Here is a 24889-nt window from a genome sequence, read left to right on the forward strand (position 1 = left end):
GAATTTCAAGACTGGGCTCTATTTCTGTAAGTGCTGAATCAAATTCTCAGAGGATTGAAATCCAGATCAGCATCTGAATTTTGTGACTTGGGAACCATCTGTTGTTAGTGAAGACTGCAGTTTATGGAAAGGAATAAAGGGATCTCTTTAAAATATATTATTATTATTATTAGATAAAAAGGGTTTTGTGATGGATGCATGTACAGCCTATGCGAGACATCTCAAATGGCTTGCCCTTCATATTTAATATGAAAGTGAATTAATACATTTAGACAAAAACAAAAACAAACCTCTACCTACAAGATCTGTATATAAAATAACTTTCTTGTTTGTCTCAGTCCCTCACATCTGAGAACTCTACAGTTGGTATCTTCTATTTGAAACAGCAATATGTTAAAGCACACTAGGGATCTTTTAGTGCACACCAGCAGGGTCTACATGGAACAATTTGCACACTTTAAAAATCTCACATCCTTACTACACATTGCTGCACCATGTAGATATTAAGATATCAAATATTTATCATGCCCATGTTCAAAAACCGCTTACCAAGTTACTGGTTATCTAAATTCTTAATTCAGTATTTTAAACAAACAAGAAACAGCTTAGTCATGGTGGATTTTTCACAATTAAACAAGACTTGTACTTAAAAAAAAAATTCAAGTCTGCCCCAAAAAGAGAGGAATACTTCTGGTGAGATCTGTTTTGTATCAGTGTGAGGGGTAAGGGCAGGGAGGAGGATAAAATGCTGGAGGCCTCAGGGTTCTGCCACACCCATCCCAGAAAAGGAGCAGTGGAGAGGTCCTCCAAGCAGCCTAGACTGGTTGTGAGGAAGCACCCAGAGGGGCCACTGGAACAGCCAATCAGGGGGCCAGGAGGCCCATATAAAAGGAGCTGCAGAATAGAGCAGCAGTTAGGTGCTGCTTGGAGCTGGAGAAAAAATGGCCTGGTTGGAAGAGCAGCAGGTCCAAAGACAGTCCGCTGGCAGGGACCGAGGGAGTGAGAGACTTCTGGCTGGCTGCAGAGACTGAGCAAGAACTGAGCCTGGGGAGGGCCACAGGAAGATAGTATCTCCATGGAGGAAGCCTGGAAAAAACTGCCTGAGAACCACCAAAAGGGGTCACCAGAACTGAAAGAACACAGACACACCAGACTAGAAGGGGGCGCTCATGAGAGGTTGGTGCTGACCCCGTTACCGGCCCATATTTCAGAAATGCCCATGTGGAAAATATGCCCAGGCAATTACAACAAATGATGCCTAAATGACTCATTTGTATGTTTAATTATTGTGGCTGCATGAGCAATATTGCCAACTGGATATGCAAGTTATATGTGCGCAGTTCAGAAAAATCTATGCATAAGAACTGCAGGGGTGTGAGTGTGTGTACGTGTGTCTACAGAGATAAACAAAATAGGGTCTTGTTTTTGACAGATCTATACAAAAAAGGCCACCAGCCACACATGGTCTTTGGGTACTGTTGATGGATTAAAGGAGTCCAAAAGCCTTGTGTGCATGTCAGTTTTTGGTTGCTATAGCCTCAGTTAAAAACAAAACCAGACACCAGATATCCCATCCTTTACTCCTGAGGGAATGTACTGTTCTCAAATGGAACTTTATGACTTGTCATGTGGACATCAATACTGGACAAGCACATTTGTTAGGTGACTATTACTGTGAAGTTCGTGCCAAGGTTAAAAACATATCGCTCTGATAAACCCATTTTACCAGAACTGATCGTGTTCAAGTAAAAATCCTATACACATCAAAATAATGCTCCTCTGTCCCAAGAGGAAAGAGAGAAAACACCTCTTTCTGTCTGGCTTCCATGCTCTTTAATTTTGCCCAGCATATATCTACCACTGTGATAGATGCTATATAAAAACCTAAGAGAAATGGATGAATTATTTAATTTCGCAATTTGATGCTAAATTTTGTCAAGACTTACCCGGCCCACAGCTCTGGGGAATGGTGGTCTCTGATTTTCTGGAATTAATATTGGTGTTGCCACAATGGCCCTTTTTTGTCTTAGAATTCCAAGACTGCCATCTTCAATCTTAAAGATTTCCTAAAAAAGAGAAATGAGGGAAGTTATTATCCAAGACCTCCAGGACAGCATGAATTTATTATCCCCATTGCATAGATCTTAATTTCTGAATAAAAAATTCCACGTGCCAGGACCTTGCTAATACATTCTCTCAACCCTCATTAACAGGAAGAGTATTTGTTAGTTCAAGACTCGAACCAGTTTTGTGATTAATGAAGATTATCTTTAAACTATTCAGTCTGATCTTCAGGATCATTCCATTTATGATGATGCCAATAATGATTTATGCATGCACTGTTCATCTTGCATTCCTGTAGCCTAACTCAGCCTAAGTAGAAAAACCGGCCTAGCTTGAAAGCACCCACAATGGCTCTATAAATCTCCACCTCTGACTGCGCTACCTTCCCAGCTGATGAACCTGTTAAATCTTAAAAACTAAATGAGGTCTGGCCAGCTAAGTGCTTGGGTAGGAGACCTGCAGGTAAACAAACATACCGGTGGAGTTGGTGTTGGTTAATTCTACTAGTGTCACACTTCCATCCGAGTCAGGTAGAATCAATCCTCAAAACCTAGTGCTAAGCAATTCCCATGTATTTCAGATGTTGGTTGGGGGATCAGTTGTGAAAGTGAAGTAGGTTTTGATAATTTATGGTCATTAAAGATCCCATGATAGTTTTGTGTGATCATAGTAGCTATATCCCTGAGGGAATCTAGGTAAATTTCAGCAGGGGTAATTACATTCTACATTTGCCCTCCCTTCTGGACCCAAACTGCGGTGTACAGGTGTTGTTATAATAACAGTTGCATTATACTCCAGAGGTGGATGCATTTCAATAGTGGTTGATGCAACCACTTTGTAATTCTGCAAATGAGCTTTCTAAAAGGCACGATGTGTAGGTGTCAACAAACAACAACGGGCTATTCTTGCTGCTATCTTGCTAAGTGCCTCCATCTAATATACAGTCTGCAGTAACTGAAAACTGTTGCCTCAATTGGTTTTAGTATCAGTTTTCAAATTTGACAATGAACAGGAAGCAGGGGAAACTCAGGCCTGCAACACTCAACTCTAATCCTGCTGAAGTCAAAGAGGAGGAAGAATGATCAAGAGAATCCGTTTTCAGCCTTCATTACTTTGAGGCCAAACCTAATAATATCATTTTCCCATCCATCCCTTGTGCCTTGCCACCTCTCTCTAGTCTTTCAATCTGCAAGACACTTGGGTCCGTGTTTTTGTTTTGTCTTTCAATTTCTCTCCCAAAAGAATTTTGCCTAATAAAAATTCATGAGAAAGTTGAAGACAAAAACATTGGAAGTGTCAAAATAAAAAAAAGCTGAATTCTACCCAAAGGCAAATGTACAATACAGTAAGCTTTCAAAGTCACTTCTGCTGTAAATACAGGCAGGAGTTTAGGCTGCCATGTATCTATGTGACGTGGTTGAGGAGCGTGACAAGGAATGAACATTGATATGTCTAAAATGAAAAGGTTCCTTTACTCAGCTTAGCACAAATAGAACTACAGTGTTGACAACTTTGATCCATGCTGACTCCTAGTCTCACAAACCCCTCTGAGCTCATGAAGGGCTACATTATATTGAAGAAGAATCTCCCAAAATGCCTTTGCAAATGAAGAAGGCAACAAAAATTGATCCCTGCATGTAGTATGGATCCCTGTGCGCTTGTTCAGTGGGAGGCATTTCCAGATGCACACCACTCAAAGGCATGATCAGCATTCAGCAACAGACAGGCAATATCTAGTGCCAGATTTCCATATGTACTGCTGTATCATGGTCTATTTTTGTTGCCAATACAAATTAGGACTAGCTCTACCTGGAACTCATTTCCATTAGTTCTGGAAGACTTGAGTCAGGAACAATTAAGCACCCTAGCGGGCCGGGCCAGTTTATTTACCTGCTGATGCAGCAGGTTCGGCTGATCGTGGCCCCCACTGATCGCGGTTCGCTGTCCCGGGCCAATGGGGGCGGCGGGAAGCCGCAGCCAGCGCATCCCTCGGCCCGCGCTGCTTCCCGCCGCCCCCATTGGCCCGGGACGGCGAACCGCAGCGAGTGGGCACCGCGATCGGCCGAACCTGCCACGTCAGCAGGTAAATAAACTGGCCTGGCCCGCTAAGGTGCTTATCCTGGCGAGCCGCGTGCCGAACGTTGCCGACCCCTGATTATACATACATATATATTATATATATATATACACATACATACATACACACACACACCCCTCTATCCCAATATAACGTGACCCAATATAACACAAATTCAGATATAACGCGGTAAAGCAGTGCTCCAGGGGGGTGGGGGGCGGGACTGCACACTCCGGTGGATCAAAGCAAGTTCAATACAACGCAGTTTCACCTATAATGCGGTAAGATTCTTTGGCTCCCGAGGACAGCGTTACATTGGGGTAGAGGTGTGTGTGTATATATATATATATATATATATATATAGCCCAGTTACCACAATGACTTCCTTTTCTAAGTAAAAGGGGAAATTATGGTGTGTCAGATAACACTGTGCAGTAGCAGTTGGCAAATGCTGACTTGTTAATGGTGATCAACATATAAACACGGAAGCTCAGAATTTGGGAATTCTGTGTTTACACACAGCCTGATCAAATGAAGTCACAGAAAAGATTTGCATTGACTTCAATGCATACTCAATCAGGCCTGTAGTTTGTAGATTCACCCTTTTCATTTCCTGGAGCACAGTGCAAAGATTATGAAATCATTTCAAATGGCAAAAGTTACACCTTTTAATAACATTGTAAGCTACTGTCTCAATATCACTAATATTATTACTGTATTACATTATTATCATCTCTTAGTAGTCTGTGCCCAAAATAAAAATGCTGTCTCAGCAATAGGATTTTGTTATAGAAACTATAGAAGCAAAACCCTGCCATTGATAACTGGTGAGTAGTTACCAATTAAACAGTAGGACTCAAGCTTTCTTCATGCTGTTTGTGCAGAGTGCATTGCTAGGATTGGGCCAGGCAGCTCCAGTGATCCAATTCAACTTAATGAAGACAATGGAAAGCAGGGCCGGCTCCAGCTTTTTTGCTGCCCCAAGAGGCGAAAAAAAAAAAAAGGAAAACCTGATTGAGCGCCCACCAAAGACGAAGAGACGGAGTGAAGGACCCGCCGCTGAATTGCCGCCGAATTCTAAAGTGGAGCACTGGAGCAGCCACCAAAGTGCCGCCGAATACCCAGACGTGCCACCCCAATACTGGACAGAGTGCCGCCCCTTTCTATTGGCCGCCCCAAGCACCTGCTTCCTTTGCTGGTGCCTGGAGCCGGCCCTGATGGAAAGACTCCCACAATGTTAGTGCAAAGGAGTTAATCACAGGTAGCTGTTGAAAGGGTTCAACCTCAGATCTGCCATCCTATTTAAAAGGTGGCAATCTTAACTCCATTTACACTTAGCATGGAAATTGTGTTACAAAGTTTTTCTTTATTATGTTTCCCCTTTTCAATAAACAAGGGAGTAGGAGGTGGAATTAGCATTATTTATTTTTAACTTTTTGAAATAAATGTTTTGCCTAGTCACTTACAAGGATACAACTACTGTCTCCCTAGACAATGGAGAATCGGGCCGGCATCCAACTCATCACCACAAGCTTTGCACCAGTCCTTTCACTTTTACTGAGTGCCATTTTTAGATACAATACCAGTAATTTAATTTAATTTCCTAGTCACATTAAGCAAGCATCAAGCATGGAGTAGGTTCATTTTTCTAACATTTAGGCATGTGATAAAAAAAAAAGAAAAGAAAAGAAAAAAAAAAGACTAATCCAAATAACTGCAATGACCTCGAGTTGACAGAGGTCAAGTCTACCTAATGTAGGATGTTACACAGGTTCAGACTTTCTTCGTCCCCTTGAGAATTCCCAACTCAGCTTTTTTCCCCCCCAACCTGTGGTAAGGGTCCCTTTGAGGACTTAATACCGCTTGAAAATTTGAATAAATAGCCTAGCACTTTCCAGTAACAGGCACCATTACTCTTGGCAGAGAAAACTTCATTAGAACTTGTCAGGGGAATAAGTTAGATGGCTGAACACTCATCAATTTGTCACAATAAGGGTTGGAAATACCACTGGAGTGGCAATCCGTAACCCATTATTGGTGACCAGGAAAGCAGTTGCGTTTCTTGTCATTTAGTTGTTTTTTATAAATTAGGTTTGATGGTGTAAAGCTGGGTCAATAGCAGGTTCCATTACAAAAAAAAAATAAACAAAGTTAATTTTCTTTTTACTGCAAGCAACCTGCCCCCCTCCCGAAAATTACAATTTAATATGGCATTCTGTTGTGTAACATGGCTGTGTGATGTAAAAGAGCAGCTGGAGGTGGCTGCATATCAGTGTTGGGAGATATAGTCTCTCTTTATCCCTTATCTACTGTATTTCAACGAGGGTGTTTGATTTATTTAATGTGTACTAAGTGCTGCAAGTACAGATTATTATAATCATCACCACCTCCTGATGGTTACCATCAACAGTATTGATAGTAAATTTTCAAAATGTTTGCCAAAGCATCAAAACACTGGCATTTATTATTAATACTCTGGAAAGACCCAACAGTGTTCATGAGCTCTTCATAAGTGAGTTAAAGAACAGCTGTTTAAATAAATCATTAGCTCAATTAATAGAATTAAGAATTTGAGAGGCCAGTGATACAGACACCTACTCATAAATAGTCTCTCTCTTCATTCCCTGTAAATCCCACCATACAAATTGTATTGTATATTTTAAAAGCATAAATCTAACTAGAATTCAGTATACTAGGGAGAATCATCTATCTTTGAATATACAGGCTTCAAGGTTTCTGAAGTATGCACAATGGGGCAGCATCTGGAAATTGTTAGGGGAAAAGTGGATTTTATTGCCTGAGTGATTTTACTATTATAAGTGTTACATACATAGACAGATCTTCAGCTTGTGCAAGTTGATCGATTCATTGACTTCTCACCAATGCATGACATCTCTGACTGCAGATTTACTAATTGTTTATTTAATGAGCAGCTATCCTTATTTTTTATGGGGTATTGGATTTTTTAGCCTTCTTGAAGGGTAACAAATATGTTTTCTTTTACATTATTACAGTTCCATATTTTAGTACCCTTGTAAATAATAATTATTTTATAAATGCATTAAAAATAGCAAAAAGTACAGCTTCCTATTTTAACTGTATATATGAATACCCAAGACTATTCCAGAGAAAACCATTTCATTTCTGCATTGTAGAATTATTTGCTCTATTATTATCTTGGACTTATCCATTGTGAGGTATGATGTAAAAAAATCCTCTGTCTACATTCAAGTATAACTTTAATTTATCTGAAGGCTCACCTTATTCTATGTCAGCAAAAAGTATTTTTAAGTCAAAGCTGATAATGACTGAATGCCATTAACTTTCTCTTTCCGCACTCATTAACCACGGGAGTTACTTATTCTGGGACTAATCCAGAAATGACAAAGAAATGTTACTTTAAATGAACATTCTAGTTTTTTCCCCATCATTATTTACTGTAGTGGGTGTATTTTCATTTGAACCATATTGAATCACCCCCTAGCAAGAATGCTCACATTGGCTGCACATTGCTCATTAAATATAATGAGGTACCCCTTCATAGATAAACAACTGATTAGGCTCTGGCTGACTGCACATGTCAGATAACATTGCAAAATATGGGCTTTGGGAAAACTACTGTTTTGACCTTATGTCTCAAGTTTCACCTGGACACATTACTAACTCACATTACTCATCACTATGAAAAAAAAAATCTCCACTGGTGTGAAGCAGACAAAAACAAGTTGCTTTTATAGCAGAAGGCCAGAGCTCACCTCAATATAGTGTATTGATCTGATATCCTGGATAATTCAGTGCCACTAAGGATGCCCCAAAACCTTGAGATCCTCAGTGAGTTCAACTATATTGTAAATAAACAGTCATTTTCTTTGTACTCACTGCCCTAATGCAATTTGCGCAATAAAGTATAACAATGCACAGATCATGAAGGTACTCGGCCTAATATAATGGAGATTTTTCTCCAGCACAGTTTCTCTTTACCATGGTATCAAAAGATTGTGGGGGTTTCTCAAACTGAAGTGTCTGGATCTGTAAGTAGCCCTAGAAAACGTGCACATAGTGATTTGTTTGCCCACTTTCTTGTCATCAGATGAGGCTGTTTGACTAAACTTTTTTCCTGCAACCCCAAAATTACCAATAAAGGATTATTTCTTCTCCATTGGAACTCCCTCCATGATGATGAAAAGGTGACACTGAATGCATTTTAGGAGAACTCTCCTCTTGTGCCATCTTCTAAATCAATGTTTCTCAACCTTTTTGATACCAGGAACTGGCTTGTAGCCTTTCTAAACAGTCTCAGGGACATCTCAGGTACCAGTTGTTGAGAAACACTGTTTTAAATTACTCAATTATCTTTTTTTTTTTTGTCTTCTTTATATTTCCAGTTACCTATTTCAACAGAGCTGAACAGAAAATGTAAATGTGTCTTTTAGAACCATCTGCTTTTCTAAGTTTCTGCAATTATTTTTCAGACCTGTGTGTAGATTTCCCTAGGTTTGCCCAAGTCACTTCTGGTATGAAGGCAGTGTCATAGTTTGGGAGATTTATAAAATCAGATCTTTAATAGGTGTATTGATGGGTAAGATTTTAAAATTATGTCATGTCTGAAATCTGAAAGTGCTGATATAAGTGAGTAAATATATTCTACTCCCAGGTGCCTATAATCTCAAAGGAAAATGCCGAGGCTAAATCGGAGACACTAGGAAGTGTAGGGAGGAGAGGGCTCATTGACTTCCTATTTCTTTTTTGTGCATTTTGAAATAATGATGGTGGTTTTGAGCCAGCAGTTTGTGTTTTAGTTTTGGTAATATTCATAAGAGGCACTGATTTCAATGGCGTAGCTGGAAGGGCTGTCCCCCTTGTCCCGTCCCCCCCCCCCCAATACCCAGCCCTCTTTCAGTCTGTTTGATATTTGAGATGAGCTGCCTTTGGTGAAGTTTGGGAGAGTCACAGAAATATGTAAGGAAAACATCCCACCTTCGAAGGAGATCTGAAACATTCTGGGGAAATTGTCCAAACCACTCTTGGGAAATGTATACAAAAAAACCATTTTCTGTTAATAATTCTTTACAAAAATCTACCTCTCTGTTAAAAGAATAAAAGGTCCTGGCATAATAGAGGAGTTCTAAAATGTATACTGTGTAAATATTTCCCATTAATTTCTAAGGTTCCTTGGTGCATTTTAAGGTGCCTAAATACTTTTAACGATCTGACTCTAAGTGATTTGTCCAGGGTCGCACAGGAAGCAATGTGCCAGAGTAAGAAATTTCAACCTGCATACCCCATCCGCTGAGCCATCCTTCTTCCCTAAATACATTCTAAGGACTAAATCCTGCAGCTTCTGCTTAGCACCATTGTAAATACCTCCATTTTCACTTTGGAAAGAGAGGGTGTTGCACAGAGAACTCCTCAGGTTCTTGTACACCAGAGAGCAACTCTTTCCATGGGAGAATGGGGTGTGTGTGGGGTCAGGGCAGTAGCATACAGGTAGGCCAATGGGTTCACAAACTGCATGGGACTATAATATTGGCCATGAACAAGTTGTTCCGGTGTTCTGTCCCTGGGGAATAGGGACAATTCCTGATACAGAAAATTCTTTTCTATCTGAAAGACCATCTGACCTGGCATACTGTTCTATTTCCCTTTTTCATAGCATATATGGTCCTGCATGGCTTGTAAAGCAGCTCTCCCTTTCCTGCAGGGTAGCTAGCATAGTTTTTTATCCCTGATCCTTAACACATTGGATAGGTATGTGCTATATTGCTCATCCACCATGGAACTCATTCCATTATGACTATGACACATAAAAACAATTACACGGTACCCTAAAGCAATAATATTGTATGTACAAATCATGTATATAGCTTAATGGATCTAGTGTGTGCAGCCCCAATCACATGTCTCTGTGCACACAGGTCCCCAGCAGTGCAAGTCCCCTCTTTTCCCTCCATCCTCCAAAAGGCTCAACATCCCTCTTTCCCCAAACATGTCTTCCTCCCCCTCCCAACAAATGTTCAGTTTTTCCTCTCACTCCCCACAAGCCTCTCAACCTTCCCTTCCCTTTCCCTCCAACCCCCAAGCTCTTCACAAACTGCCTTAGGTCTCCCTACTGTCCCCTAAAATACCCCCATCCTCCTTGCAATCCCTCCCCAAACTCCCCACCTCTCTTTACCCTCTCCCCATAAACACTGCCTCTACTCCTTCAACTGAATCTCCCCCTTCTCCCCACTTCTTCATGTGAAAGCACCATGATCCCCCCACCCTTAACCTCAGTCTTTTCTCCCTCTGCTAATATCCTTCTGCAACAGATAATACAATAAGGTATTGCAGGGAATTGCCAAAAGTGTATGTATTATTGTGGGCTGGGACTGTGCGTAACCTCTCTATGGGGGAGATGTGATAGATGTGAGACCTGGGAGTTCAAAAGACTACCTTGAAAAGGTGCCAGACAAGTAGACTTTTGGGACATGTGTTAAATGGATTTCCTGTGGAATTCCTGGGGAGAGGTTAATGCAAATTCCTCAACTCTGGTTATACAAAATCCCAGCCTTTTGAAGCTATGGAGACAGTCATTGTCTGCTGATTACTTGGTACAGAAGGCCAAGATCAAAAGCCCAAAATAGTGACTGGACTGCCCCTCTTTCATTCTGGATCTGGAACTAAAATGGATGAACTTGCAAGCACTGGAAAAACCCAGTTTGTGGGTTTTGAAGGACTAAAACCTAGTTTGGAGTTGGAGGAGACCGCTGTTCAGATTTTAGCATGCATACAGATTCTTTGGTAGTTTTAATATGATTTCACTGGAATGCTTTTACTTTAAGAATAAACAGCCTTGCTTACAAGGAGTCATGTGGTAACTTGTCATTGCGGCAATACACTGGTCATAGCCTTTTCAGAGAGAGAAAGTGAAGTGCAAGTGCTGGCCATTAAGCAGACAGGCTTGCTGGGGTTATTGCACTGCAAAGCAGGGAGCTGTGCAGCCTTAAAACCCACAGTCAGGAGGAAGTGAGATGCAGGTCGCCACCTAAAAGAGGTGATGGCTAAGAGCTGGAGCCAAAAGAGGGTGCCCTTGGTGGACCACAGACCAGGAATACAAATTCAGTTGCCCAGAACCTGTGACACCCCCTTCATTTTGCTCCTGCAAGGTCAGTATCACTCAATATTGTTCAGCAGCCAAGGTCACTCTAAACTGATGTCCCTTGCCCCCCAAGATACCTACTTTTCTCTGTCAATCACCTTGGCACATGCTTCCTTTGCCCATCAACATACTTTTTTACTTTGCCTCTCCCCAGCTTCCCGATCTTCACCCTTCTTCTCTGTCTCCCCTTTTCACCTCCACTCCCCCAGGGCCAGTATTGGCAACCCCAAAAGTTCAACAATCCTGGTGGATTCTGACTTAATGAGCCAAGACTGAGGGAGGAACTCTTCCGGAGCAGCCCTTCTGTAAGCCAGATAGAGAAATACGAATGGGAACTCTTCTTTGGCTTTTGGCAGATAAATAGGAGCTGTTTCCTCACATCCTTCCACCTCTAACCCCTGGTTTTCCAATTTGTATATGAGATCCACTGGGAACTGGACTGAGCTCCTGACACTGCTGACATAAGCCACAGAATAGCCTTCATACAGATAACGAACTACAGATCAGAGATTCAGGGCTTCATTCTGTTGTTCTGTACCTTGGGCAGTCATTCATGCTAGTGCAACAGTGTGTGTATAATGCCACCCAATCAGAATAGCAGCATTTTAAGTCCACTTTACACAGTGCAAGTAGCTACCTAAGCAAGGCAGCAGAGGAACAGGTTCCTTTTACCCTATTTCCAAGCTTTGAAGTATCCAATCTCCCAATTCTGTCATTTTGAATTTTGAATGTGCGTGGCCTGTTTTAAAATACAATGCTAATTCATATGCTCTTTCAACCGAAAACAGTTTTGGGCACACAGATCTGATTTCCAATCTCTCTTCTCCCATGCAATGGCTAACTAGGTACTCTTGTGCAAAATTTGCCAGTTATCCTACACCAACAAAATGCATTGTGCAAAGTGGAGAGGGAAGGCGGCTCTTTCTCGGTGCTGTAACAACGTGCTGCATTAGACTCCAGGATAGATTGCACAGATTTGCTGTGGACTGCACAGCATGACACAGAGACAGGAGGCTTTCCAGTACTCTTTACTACGTATGAATGATGTTCTAAAGAGTTTAAGTTCCCCCTGCTATTACAGTTCTGTGCTTTTCCTAAGCAGAGGCTGCCAGTACTAACAAGTGAAGTGGTGGTCTGTGATGAAGACAAAATGCCCAGTTAAAACAAGGCTGAGGCCAAATTCCTCCTTTTCCAAGCCAGATTTGAACCGGGGCCTAAAGAGCTGAAATGCTAGTGTATAAATCTGCTTCACAACTTGGTCCTTATTTCTTCTACTCAGTCCAAAATTAATTAACTGGCATTATCAGCTTGAGCCTAAGAGCTTAATTCAGTTGTGAGATACAAACAAGGATGAGTGTTGACAAGTGCCCTGGGTACAGATTCCTCCTACACAGTCACAATGATATTAGAGCCAGACTGCATCTGTCAAATGTAAAAATACTGGACCTGATTCTCCATTGCATTACATCCGTTTTATACCAGTGACTCAGCTTACAAAGGTAAAGGACTCACATCGATATAATCATAGAATATCAGGGTTGGAAGAGACCTCAGGAGGTCATCTAGTCCAACCCCCTGCTCAAAGCACGACCAACCCCAAATAAATCATCCCAGACAGGACTTTGTCAAGCCATGCCTTAAAAACCTCTAAGGATGGTGATTCCACCACTACCCTAGGTAACCCATTCCAGTGCTTCACCACCCTTCTAGTGAAATAGTTTTTCCTAATATCCAACCTAGACCTCCCCCACTGCAACTTGAGACCATTGCTCCTTGTTCTGTCATCTGCCACCAGTGAAAACAGCCGAGCTCCATCCCCTTTGGAACTCCCCTTCAGGTAGTTGAAGGCTGCTATCAAATCCTCCCTCACTCTTCTCTTCTGCAGACTAAATAAGCCCAATTCCATCAGCCTCTCCTCATTGGAGTTCTGGGGAACATGACTTATTTTTGTTGCCCTCCGCTGGACTCTCTCCAAATTCTCCACATCCTTTCTGTTGTGGGGGGGCCCAAAACTGGACACAATACTCCAGATGTGGCCTCACCAGTGCCGAATAGAGGGGAATAATCACCTCCCTCCATCTGCTGGCAATGCTCCTACTAAAGCAATCCAATATGCCGTTAGCCTTCTTGGCAACAAGGGCACACCAACAGTAATGGTAATGTAGATGGTGGAGAATTAGGACTACTCTGTTTACAATCCATTTAATAGACTACAGATGGAAAGTTCTCAGAGAGAATATCAAAAAGAACCATATAACTTTTCTGAATGCAAAATTATGTGGATCCTACTTTAGGTAAGAGATGGTGAATATTCATATGTACAAAGCCAACTCTCAGATTACTGTCATTGTTATACCTAACAGAATTTGATTCTATCCAAGATGAGCATTAATTTATGTTCATTTTTACCTCAAAATCTAACTTTTTCCTGTGTGTATGATAGAAGCTAGTGTTGTTTGGAGCTAGTGCTACCTATTTTGGGTCAAATCTCACCCCTTTTGGAAGAATCTTCCCATACAGACATGGAAGATGCAGATGAGAATAACCAGCCTTTTCTAGAGGCTGGGATCCCAGTCAATTCTTCATTAGATGTAGAATCCAGAAGGCCCCCTTACTTTCATACTGCAAATAAAGTATAATTTAGGGTATTTATAGTGTGGATCTGATACTATTAAGAATCAGGAATAAAATAATTGCCCTACTGAAACACATCAGTGAACCATATCATCTGGCATCATGTTCCTGACAGTGGTCATCACTGAATGTCTCAGAAGATGGAAGCCTACATGCATGCACTTAATTGAGCTAGAGTTCCTGACTGTAGCTTAGTGATCGTTTACCATGAAACATGAGGTTTGATAGTCATTGTAATTTTAACCCCACTAGCACAACATCATGCACTAATATAACTGATGTGTGAAATCTGACCCATGCGATGGTCATGGTTACATAAAAACATTTCTTTGATCATTTACATGTGTTGCCTTTTAAATGAGTGTCCTTCTAGAGTAAAATAGTCACCACCTGCACAAACCTTAAGCAGACAGGCTTTGTGCAAATTAATTAACCAAGGGTAAGGTTGATCCAGTCTTCTCCAAGTCTGCACACAACCTGTTCAGCAACTCTGTGAGTGTTCCTAGACTGTAACAGTGGTCGTGTGCCAGCTACATTGGGTTTCTGGTCAGTGGAATCATATAAGCCATGCCATTTAAGAGGAGGTGGGATTTTCAAAAGTGCTGAGCACCACATAATTCCTGCTCACTTCAGTGGCTTGCTTGGAAAGGAAGGATGGTCCACTGGTTAGTGCACTAAGCTAGGACTTGGGAGAGCCAGGTTCAATTCTTTGCTCCACCAAAAGTTCCTGTACACCCTTGGGCAAGTCACTTAGTGTCTCTGGGCCTTGGTTTCCCATCTGTAAAATGGGGGTTGTGGTATCACAGGAGAGTTGGAAGGATAAATATGCTAATGATTATAAGGTGCTCACATGCTCTGGTTCTGGGGGGCCAAATACTGGTGGTGATACCCCATGAATAGATACATGCTCAGCAATTTTGAAAATAAGGCTATTTTATTTAGGGGCCCAAGTTAGGATTTAGGAATTCACCCCTTACTGAGCATGTGTCTTTACTGGGCTGTTCAAACATCTCCTAGATAATTTTTTTCTTGAAACGTAATAAGCAATTCAGGATCTATCAGTGTATATGAATAGTTTAAATTGTTCCTTTCAATGTGCATTATCTTTACTTTGTACTCGTCTATGGCAAATTTCATTTGCTATCATGTTGCCCAATTACCTAGTTTTGTAGGTCCTTCCGGATTAACTCTCAGTCTTCCCTGGCCTTGATCCACCTAAATAATTGGGTGTCAAAGGATTCTGACACCTTGAAATGTGTGAAAAGGATTATCCTTCATCTGTGTGGTGTACAGTATTTCACAAAGAGAATCTGTATGAGGGCATCATGCAATGCTAGCAGGATTTGCAATTCTTTTTAAAGAAAAGTGTGTGTGATTATGTTATAAATAAATAAATAAATAAATAAATAAATGGAGATATCCCATCTCCTAGAACTGGAAGGGACCTTGAAAGGTCATTGAGTCCAGCCCCCTGCCTTCACTAGCAGGACCAAGTACTGATTTTGCCCCAGATCCCCAAGTGGCCCCCTCAAGGATTGAACTCACAACCCTGGGTATAGCAGGCCAATGCTCAAACCACTGAGCTATCCCTCCCCCCCCATGTTATATGGTATGTAGCTCTTGTATGAAATAAATTATATACTCAAACTGTTGCCACAGTTATTATTAAAGATATTATTAAACCTGATGTCATTTCAAATCCTCAGACTTGGAAACACCACTAGATTTTAGAGGTCCTCTTCCCTAAATTTAGTTAGCTAACCCTGCCCAGCATCCCCTGGAGGCAAAGCAAATTTCAAGACAACCTGAGTAAGCATACAGATTTTAGAGCACTTTAGGGTATGTCTACACTGGTGGTGTATGGGGTTGTCAGGGAAGGGTAGTACCTCTGATGGGGGAGCAGTCGTACTCCTAGGAGTAGCTCATCCACTTTGGTCCCCGCTTGACACCCAGCTCTCACCTGTGGCTCCAAGCAGCTGTCAGCATGCGACAGCGGCCACACATGAGACCGTCTCGACTGGCGGGCTAAACCAGGTGAGGGTAGCCGATGAATATGAGACTCTCGGTGAGTTAGGGCCTGTCTACCCATTGCATGCGAAGGCTGGATCCGGCTGACTGAGACAACCTGGTTCAACCTGGTTCAATGGTCAGGAAGGCGGTGACAGCAGGCGTTGTGGAACGCTTAAGAGCACAACAAGACACGTAGGCGTCCTAGTCATCCACTGCGCCCTGCCCTATCTCCAGCCGTCTCGACCTCTGTCCTGCCACTGGATACAGATAGGAACTGGGAAGAGAGAGTGAGGCTGACGTTGCACAACTCTCCCTCACTTTAATCCAATTGACATCATATCATATCATATTACACCATATCAAGTCCTGTAGCATTGGGCGAGCGAAGGAGCAGCAGGTGTGATACACTGGGAGCTGTAGCCGCGGACCTGCACATAGGCGGCTCAGGCATAATGGTTGTTCCTCACTGACCGAAGCGGCAGTGGAGCTCGGCATCTTCTTGAGCGACTGAGCAGCCCTATTCAGGATTTTTAAAAGAGGTCTTCATAGATAACCATGGACGAACATCATCATCACACTGCAAGTAAAAGCTCGTGGCTGGCCCGTGCCAGCGACTCAGGCTCGTGGGACTTGGGCTAAGGGGCTGGTAAACTGTGGTGTAGACGTTCAGGCTTGGGCTGGAGCCTGGGCTTTAGGATTCTGCAAGGTGGGAAGGTCTCAGAGCTCAGACTACAGCCCCCAAGTCCAAAAGTCTACACTGCTGTAATGAGGGTAAGAATTATTATGAATTAGCTGTGGGATTCACATGCTTGTAAGAATGGCATATTAACAATACTCTTACATTTTTCTCTTCTTAATCTGAATTGTGTCATATTTAACACAGTAGTAAAGAAGAACACTGATATTGATTTGCACATCATCTTTTGCATCTCACTATGCTTCTCAGAAAGGAAGGGGTGTTGACAAGTTAATGAACTCCAGCTACGAAGACATGGATAAGCTGAGGGATAGGTTTAGCACCTGTCTTGTTCTAATCATTTGAAGTCTTCCTTAGGTGAACCTTTCTTGATCACTACACAAAAACTGAAACAGTCTGTTCTTATAGTAACCATGAGTGCCAACACTATCAGAAGAAGTTACATAATGTGTTGCTGCTTGTAGACCTCCTATTAGGCTAAATGAATCAGTCCTTGCACTCCTAAACCTTTACTTTTTTAACATATGGGATGTAATAATCTATGCCAAAAAGTCACCGGGTCTTACGGCTTCCAAAAATGTACTTTTCTAAGTAACTGTGTTGCTCTGTTTTCAAATGAAATTTCTTGTGCAAATAACTGTTAATGTCCAATAGCAGAGAACATGGTCAAGATAGCTGAACTACCTATTCATCAAATCCCTCACTTAAACCCTTGTTTGGGATCCTGCATAATACCAATGTACATTAATGTACTGTCAATGAATATATTTCTGGCTCAAAAGCCTCTTTGACCTCTGTCCTGTATGCATTTTATATCCACTTTATCAATTTTTGTAAGACAGATACATTGACTATGTCATCTCTCACATCTTCCGCACTCAGCAGCCGTGATCGAGATCTATGGGCTACATTTGCTCAGCACAAAAGAGAAGGTGAAGGTGTCAGGAGCCAGTTCTTGCTCCCTGAGTCTTTAGACCAGCCTTGACCTTCATGCAACTTGAAGCTGCAGAAAGGAAGAGTGTGGTGGTAAATTGACTTACAACAAGTCCCATCCCATCTCCAATACTGGAAATGGGGGACAAAGGCACAAGGTCCAGCTATGGTGCAAATAACAGGCTAATCTCCTTTACCAAGAGAATTCTCTGCTGGGCGTTTGTTACTGGATCCCCAGTAGTACAAAGGTGCTGTAATCCAATGAGAAAATCTGGCCATCTAAATCTTTGAATTAAGGAGTTGCCTTCAAATCTCTGCATTAGTTGGGCATGTTCCTTGGTGAGGAAGTATTCAGCTACTACCTAATAGGGGCTATGTGGGTGGTTAGAAGGACAGATTAGATATCTGGATAGGGGAACAGATGTGGTGCCCTTAAAAGGACTGGAAGTTGGAACTGTAGTTTTCATACTTTCCATCACAATATCTCCTTCCAGAAGTACAAGGTGGAGTCTGTAGTGGCATGCTGCCCTGAATTCCATATGCTACGCCTTGCCAGGCACTGCTGTGGCAATGAGAATAAACTATTGTCTCTATGGAATAGACCGATGCAATTCAGCCAACCAAGTGGCACAAACAAAAGTTTAAAAAAATGTGTTTTGTAAGCTATGCCTGCACTGTGTCAGGAACCTGTTATGCTGCGTTGTTGTGCTGACAACTCTGACATACAAAGTCTTTGCTCCCTGTTCTATGACCCTAATAGCAGGTACTGATGTTTCAGATCCACAGAGCTAGGTAAATGCTGCAAGCAGCAGTGGAAAACACACTACATATACCTAAAGAATAATGACATGAAAAAATACCATTTACTAGAATGATAAACAGAAAAGGCCTCTTCCTTTTCCAAAAGATGGGTAATTTATTTTCATATTCATAGGTCCCAGAATCCGCATGGGCAAATGTGATAACAGGATTGGGCATCTTCGTTATTTTAGCATGATCATATTTTCCCAATGATATTATTTGAACCAATAAGTAGAGAGGAGAGAAGGAATAGTTGAAATAAAATGAAGATTGATCTGAGCCTCCATCCAAAACTTGAACTTTACTTTGAACCTTTTTTAAGAGGTCTGAAAAATGCCCAAGTAAATTTGATGTGTTTTGTTTGTTAGTTAAACAGATTTCATTTCAGGACTATGACCGGGAGTTAAAATGTCCACATATCATAGGAATTTTCTGCTCACTATGTTTTCATTTGCATCACAATCAGCAGATGCCTCCCAAGATGACCCATCTAAATAATCAGGCTCACCAGAGTTGGATTATTCAGATAAGGTTTGGACAAGCATCCAAAAATTGCCGGCACTTTATTCAAACTCAAACTCCATATGTTTCACCTAAAAAGTTCATTCTGTTTTTAGAGATATTATCAGTTCCAGTGATATTCACTATACTTACTACTAGAACCCTAACATTTCTAGAATTGGCATTTTAAAGTGCATCTACTGCACTATGCAAGTGCACACAAATACAACAAAACAGGTTGGTATGCCTCCAGAGCACTATTTATCATCCTTATGGTGTAATATCTAGGTTGTGGAGTTTGTGATTCAGAAAAGGGAAATGTTAACAAAAACTGACCTTTTATGTTTGTGATGGACAAAGCAGCCTCTTAATTAGAGATCCAGAGGTCTTGGTTAACTCATTATTAAGACAGAGGCCAAATTCTGATCTAAGTTTGGGTTTCAAACACCTCCAAGATTTAAGGGTGTTCAGATCAGAAGTTTTGGCCCTGGCCTTTTTCTGCTTGTAACTACACTGAAAATTCCTAGAAAAACAACAAGGAGTCTGGTGGCACCTTAACGACTAACAGATTTATTTGGGCATAAGCTTTCGTGGGTAAAAACGATGCATCTGAAGAAGTGAGGTTTTTACCCACGAAAGCTTATGCCCAAATAAATCTGTTAGTCTTTAAGGTGCCACCAGACTCCTTGTTGTTTTTCTAGATACAGACTAACACGGCTATCCCCTGATACTTGAAAATTCCTAGTTTATTGCTAAACTCTTCTCTTTATATTAGAAATTCAAATCAAAGTTACTTGGGCTAGCTAGGTGGCTCATCAGAAGCTGCACTTAAGAAGCTTTGGATGAATTCCTGTCACTGCTCATCATTTCAAGGATCATAACCATAGTAGAAGCAGAGTTTCCAGAATGTAACAAGCCAATCAGTAAGGGCTACTCTTCAGAAAGATTTCCCAGAGGAGGAAGGAGAAGGAGGGGTTGTTGTAGTGAAGCGAAAATTGCTGTAGACAGATATCACTGAAAGAACAGGAATTAATAGGAAGAGAGGGACAGAAGAGGTGGGAAGTCAGGGGCCTGGGAAAAGGGAGATACATGATGTAAAACTGGAAGAAAAGGATAAGAAGAAGGATTCTTGCAAGGAGCGCCCCCCCCCTTTTTGTGTTTCTTTTTTTCAATGTGTAGTATGAGTCACATAAAACTTCAGAGATTATAATGCAATACCTTGGCACCAATCGCTCTTGTTTATGTGGCCATTAGTTCAAAGCCACAGACAAGCAATTTATTGGGTATGAAAAATGTCACCTATGGCACCCTAATTTGCATCTGAAAATTGATTTTTGTCACACTGGGATTTTAGGACAACCTCTTTTGGCAGCCAACACTGCCACAAAGCATAATAAAAATAATTATGTGGCCACAAAAGCATGTTGGGCTCACTGTAAATTTTAAGTCTCTAAAGGATTGTACTTGGCAAGGCATTACTGATGCGATTGTGAAAGAGTTACCTGTGGTAATCCTTCTTGATGATTTAATATTGACACCTACATTTAAAGCGTAACTGATGATTGCTAGCTAAGTGTATAACATCATAATGGCCCTTCATTATGCTTAGTCAAACACTCCTGCATGGTACTGGAATATTAGAAATGTCAGTCAAACAATTAATGAGATTTTTAAAAGTGATAATTGCTGAGCAACATGTTTCATGAAGAAACAACCACAAAATATATTTGGCTGATCACAGTTAAACCATGTCACCTATTAGAGCTTGGCAATTTTGCAAATATTAAATCTACCTATTCGTTTTTCACTTGGTAGCATATTGGGCTCTTAGGATCTGCCAATTTCTGTCCATTCAGTGGTGAGGCAGTTAATTTGTATGGAAGATGTCATCTGCCATCGTGGTTCTGAATAATCCTATTAATTATCAAAATGCAAAGTTGCTCAAACACTTTCATTAGTTATTTTGGCAAAATAGTTCCCCTTAGTAAGTTATATTTATACTGCAAATGCTTCTAAAACTGAATTGACTATATGTAATTATGCAGACGAGTTTCCTCCCTCGGAGATAAATTCTTTTAGATCAGTATTCTTTATAAGAAAGTTCTTGTCCTACCATTGTCTCTCTAACAGAATAATCTACAGCCTCAGTTTCAGTGGGGAAGAGACTTTACTCTCTATTGTGAATACAATATTTAGTTTTGGCTCTGGATATTGTTTTCTTCCATTAAAAAGTCAGGTACAGGATGGTAATTAAGAAAAAAATATATACCTTTCATGCCAAGTTTTGGAGGGTAGGTGTTTGTGAGAGGTAATATTGAGAATGAGTTAACAGGTCCAGACAATATAATCTGACTCAAACTTTTCCTCAAAAAAATTAAAACTATTTTTTTTTTGGTATGAAAGTAACTTACCCTGGTTTATAGAAGTGCAATTGGGGTTTGTTTTAGACTTGTGTGGAGAGTTTCTATGAGAACAGAATTCATCTTTCTAATGAAGTTCATATTTAACATCTTGTTGCAGTGTTAAAACTATTACAGCATTGTACTGCACTTGAGAAAATTACTACAAGAGTGTTACAATATTTGAGGCTACTTGTGGGAAATACTGAAGTCATTTTTTAAAAGGGTAGCTGCTTTCAATGGGATTTATAGCTACGTTCTTACATGTTAATCAAGAATTGTGTGTATATATTTAGGTGTGAGCTGCTATGACGCAGTCTGGTTCTTCGCTTTTCACGTCCACTCAGCTCTGGTCTAGTTAGGAGAAGGATCTGACCCTGGCAAAGGGCTTGTCTACATTACCCACGGGATTGATGGGCAGCGATTGATCCAGAGGGGGGTCGATTTATCGTGTCTAGTCTAGACATGATAAATCGACTGCCGAGTGCTCTCCCATCGACTCCGGTACTCCACCGGAGCGAGAGGTGCAGGCGGAGTCGATGGGGGAGCATCAGCAGTCTACTAACCACAGTGAAGACATCGCGGTGAGTAGATCTAAGTATATCGACTTCAGCTATGTTATTCACATAGCTGAAGCTGCGTAACTTAGATCGACCCCCCCCCGCCCCAGTGTAAACCAGACCTAAGAGTTCCAGGAACATTTGGCAATTGTTTGGCCAGAATTTTAAGTAACTATTGTGCTTGGCGACATACCTGGTGCTGACTACCTGAAGAGTTTCTTTCCTCTTGAAAGTTTCTATCAGTGTGCTGTTGCACTGTAGGTTTTTTCCCTGTTGCAATAATCACTATGCAACACACAAAGAAGCTGGACACCTGGTAGTTTCAGTTATCTGGGGATTCCTGAATAACATAGAGCTGGGGTAGCTGGCTTGGCACTATGCTCATTTGCAGCCCTCAGTTTAGGAGTTGTGCCTGGAATGCTCCTGTTCTCCAGCAGTCCCCAACTTGCCAAACGGCCTCTTGGGTGCCGGTGGAATTTAAAAAACAGCGCAGGACTTGATCTAAGTTACATCAGGCTGATCCAGCAACCAGCAGCTCTGGATAATTGGGGATATAAATCACAGAATCATAGAAGATGAGGGCAGGAAGAGACCTCAGGAGGGCATCTAGTCCAACCCCCTGCTCAAAGCAGGACCAACCCCAAATAAATTATCCCAGCCAGCACTTTGTTAAGCCAGGCCTTAAAAACCTCTAAAGATGGAGATTCCACCATCTCCCTAGGTAACCCATTCCAGTGTTTCACCACCCTTCAATTGAAATAGTTTTTACTAATATCCAATTGCAACTTGTGACCACTGCTCCTCCCACACTGCAACTTGAGACCATTGCTCCTCGTTCTCTCATCTACCACCACTGAGAACAGCCGAGCTCCATCCTCTTTGGAAACCGCCTTCAGGTAGTTGAAGGCTGCTATCAAATTCACCCTCACTTCTCTTCTGCAGACCAAATAAGTCCAGTTCCCTCAGCCTCTCCTTATAATTCACGTGCCCCAGCCCCCTAATCATTTTTGTTGCCCTCCGCTGGACTCTCTCCAATTTGTCCACATCCTTTTTGTAGTGGGGGGCCCAAAACTGGATGCAAAACTCCAGATGTGACCTCACCAGTGCCAAACAGAAGGGAATAATCACTTCCCTTGATCTGCTGGCAATGCTCCTACTAATGTTGTCCAATATGCCTTTAGCCTTCTTAGCCACAAGGACACACTCCTTTTCTGCAGAACTGTTACTTAGCCAGTTGGTCCCAAGCCTGTAGCAGTGCATGGGATTCTTCCATCCTAAGTGTAGAACTCTGTAAAGATGGCTTAAACACATTTTCTCTTCCACCCCTCCTCGGCTGGGCCAAGTTAAGCTTTGAGACAACAGAGTAGCAGACTCTGTTTCTATATTCTAGTATAGGACCCCAATCCTGGAAAGATGTATGTATGCACTTAACTTTACACTCTGAGCCCCATTAGCCATAAACCTTTGCTGGGTCAGGTCCTAAATAGTTAATAAAATAAAGCAAAGGTTTCATATTCTTTAAAAAACATTTTCTGGCTTCCTCCCAACAACATTTTTCAGCAATGCATTTTTTTTAACCTTTTCTCTTTAAAATTTATGGATTTTGTATTTGGTCCACATAGCTTTGCCTATGCTCTGCATGTATGTTTCCACAAGTAGCCCAGACCATGGTTTTAGATTTTACTCAGTAACATACTTCATCCATATTTGGCTCACTCGAGGTGAAAGCAGCAACATTTGCTAGTGGAACTCTATATTTAGTATTGAATGAGGATCTTGCATATATAAATCATTGCCTCCAACATAGGAGGAAATTATTTATAATCAATGCACCAACACTTAGGCAAATATGACTGCTCAGCTTTCCTAACAATGCTTATATTGTTAAAGAAACAATTGACAAAAACATTTTTCACACTGTCAACACAAATGGGAAAAGGACTCCATCTGGTTTCTAGTTGTAGGTGTACAATCTATACTGCAGTATTGACCAAATCCGTCTTACCTTGCCGACATGACTAGTCCTATTGATTTGAGGGAGGTCTTGTTAACATGACTAAGATGAGCAAGATTTTTTGTTGCTGCTCTTCTGGGCTTATTTAACATTTCTGATCTGAAGCACATCATTATATTTTAGAAACAAAATCACATTCTATTAGCAGTGGAAGGCCAGGTCATTCTTTCACTGTAGAAAGCAAGCAAATAACCAGACCAGGCCCAGTGCCATTAGTAGGATTGTCATATGCCCAGAATATGGGGTTTATTCTTTCATAGCTTCATATTGCTGGGAGTGTTCTTTTCATCCAGAGAACCTCCCAAGGCCCATTTCCCCCACTACTTTTACATCATAGAACCATAGGGGTAGAAGGGCCCTCAGGAGGTCATCTAGTCCATCCCCCTGCTCAAAGCAGGACCAATCCCCAGACAGATTTTTACCCCAGTTCCCTAAATGGCCCCCTCAAGGATTGAACTCACAACCCTGGGTTTAGCAAGCCAATGCTCAAACCACTGAGCTATCCCACTTCTTTCCCCCTTTGTAAATTTATGTCTCTGGTTTTCCAAGAGGCACAGGAATTATGTCCTCCCTTCTCAAATCAATTGGATCACGGAGATGACCTTTTTTGTTTTCACCTTCTTCTGTAAAATGTAATAAATCAAATACGTGCCAAAAGTAAATTTTAAGCTCAAATATTTACCAGAAGTAAATTCTAAATAGTATAGTCTGTTATAAAATTTGCATTTCATCCTCTGTTGGTTATTTATACAAGCCATGCAAATCTGGAAGCAGAAGTAATATCATGTAACTCACGTAACTAACACAGGTGGATGTTTTCTAGGAACTGTCTGGGAACAATCTGCAGATCAAAAATTACTCATCCAAGAATTTCACACATAGCTGTAAATAATTTGTACAGTCACAATTGCCAAAGTCTGTTCACAGGCAGTTTGTGAACAGAAAGAAAGGCCAAATGTATCAAATATGCACTGCAAGTTATTTAACTGTCTCTGTTAAACAATCACAAATTCATCTAGTCTGAATTAAGACACCCTGCTACTCTCAGATACTGTACCGTA

The 24889-nt window shown here is 41.3% G+C and overlaps 1 protein-coding gene across 1 annotated transcript in view; it reads right to left on the minus strand.

Annotated features, from left to right (window-relative positions):
* Nucleotides 1-24889, minus strand: part of CDH13 (cadherin 13) — a 759507-nt gene that overhangs the window by 457742 nt on the left and 276876 nt on the right. Inside the window, exon 4 of the mRNA XM_054048572.1 lies at nt 1947-2066. Coding sequence (XP_053904547.1) covers nt 1947-2066 — 120 coding nt within the window. The remainder of the gene's footprint in view (nt 1-1946; nt 2067-24889) is intronic.

The sequence above is a fragment of the Malaclemys terrapin genome, chromosome 14, assembly GCF_027887155.1.
Source record: "Malaclemys terrapin pileata isolate rMalTer1 chromosome 14, rMalTer1.hap1, whole genome shotgun sequence".
Lineage (NCBI taxonomy): Eukaryota > Metazoa > Chordata > Testudines > Emydidae > Malaclemys > Malaclemys terrapin.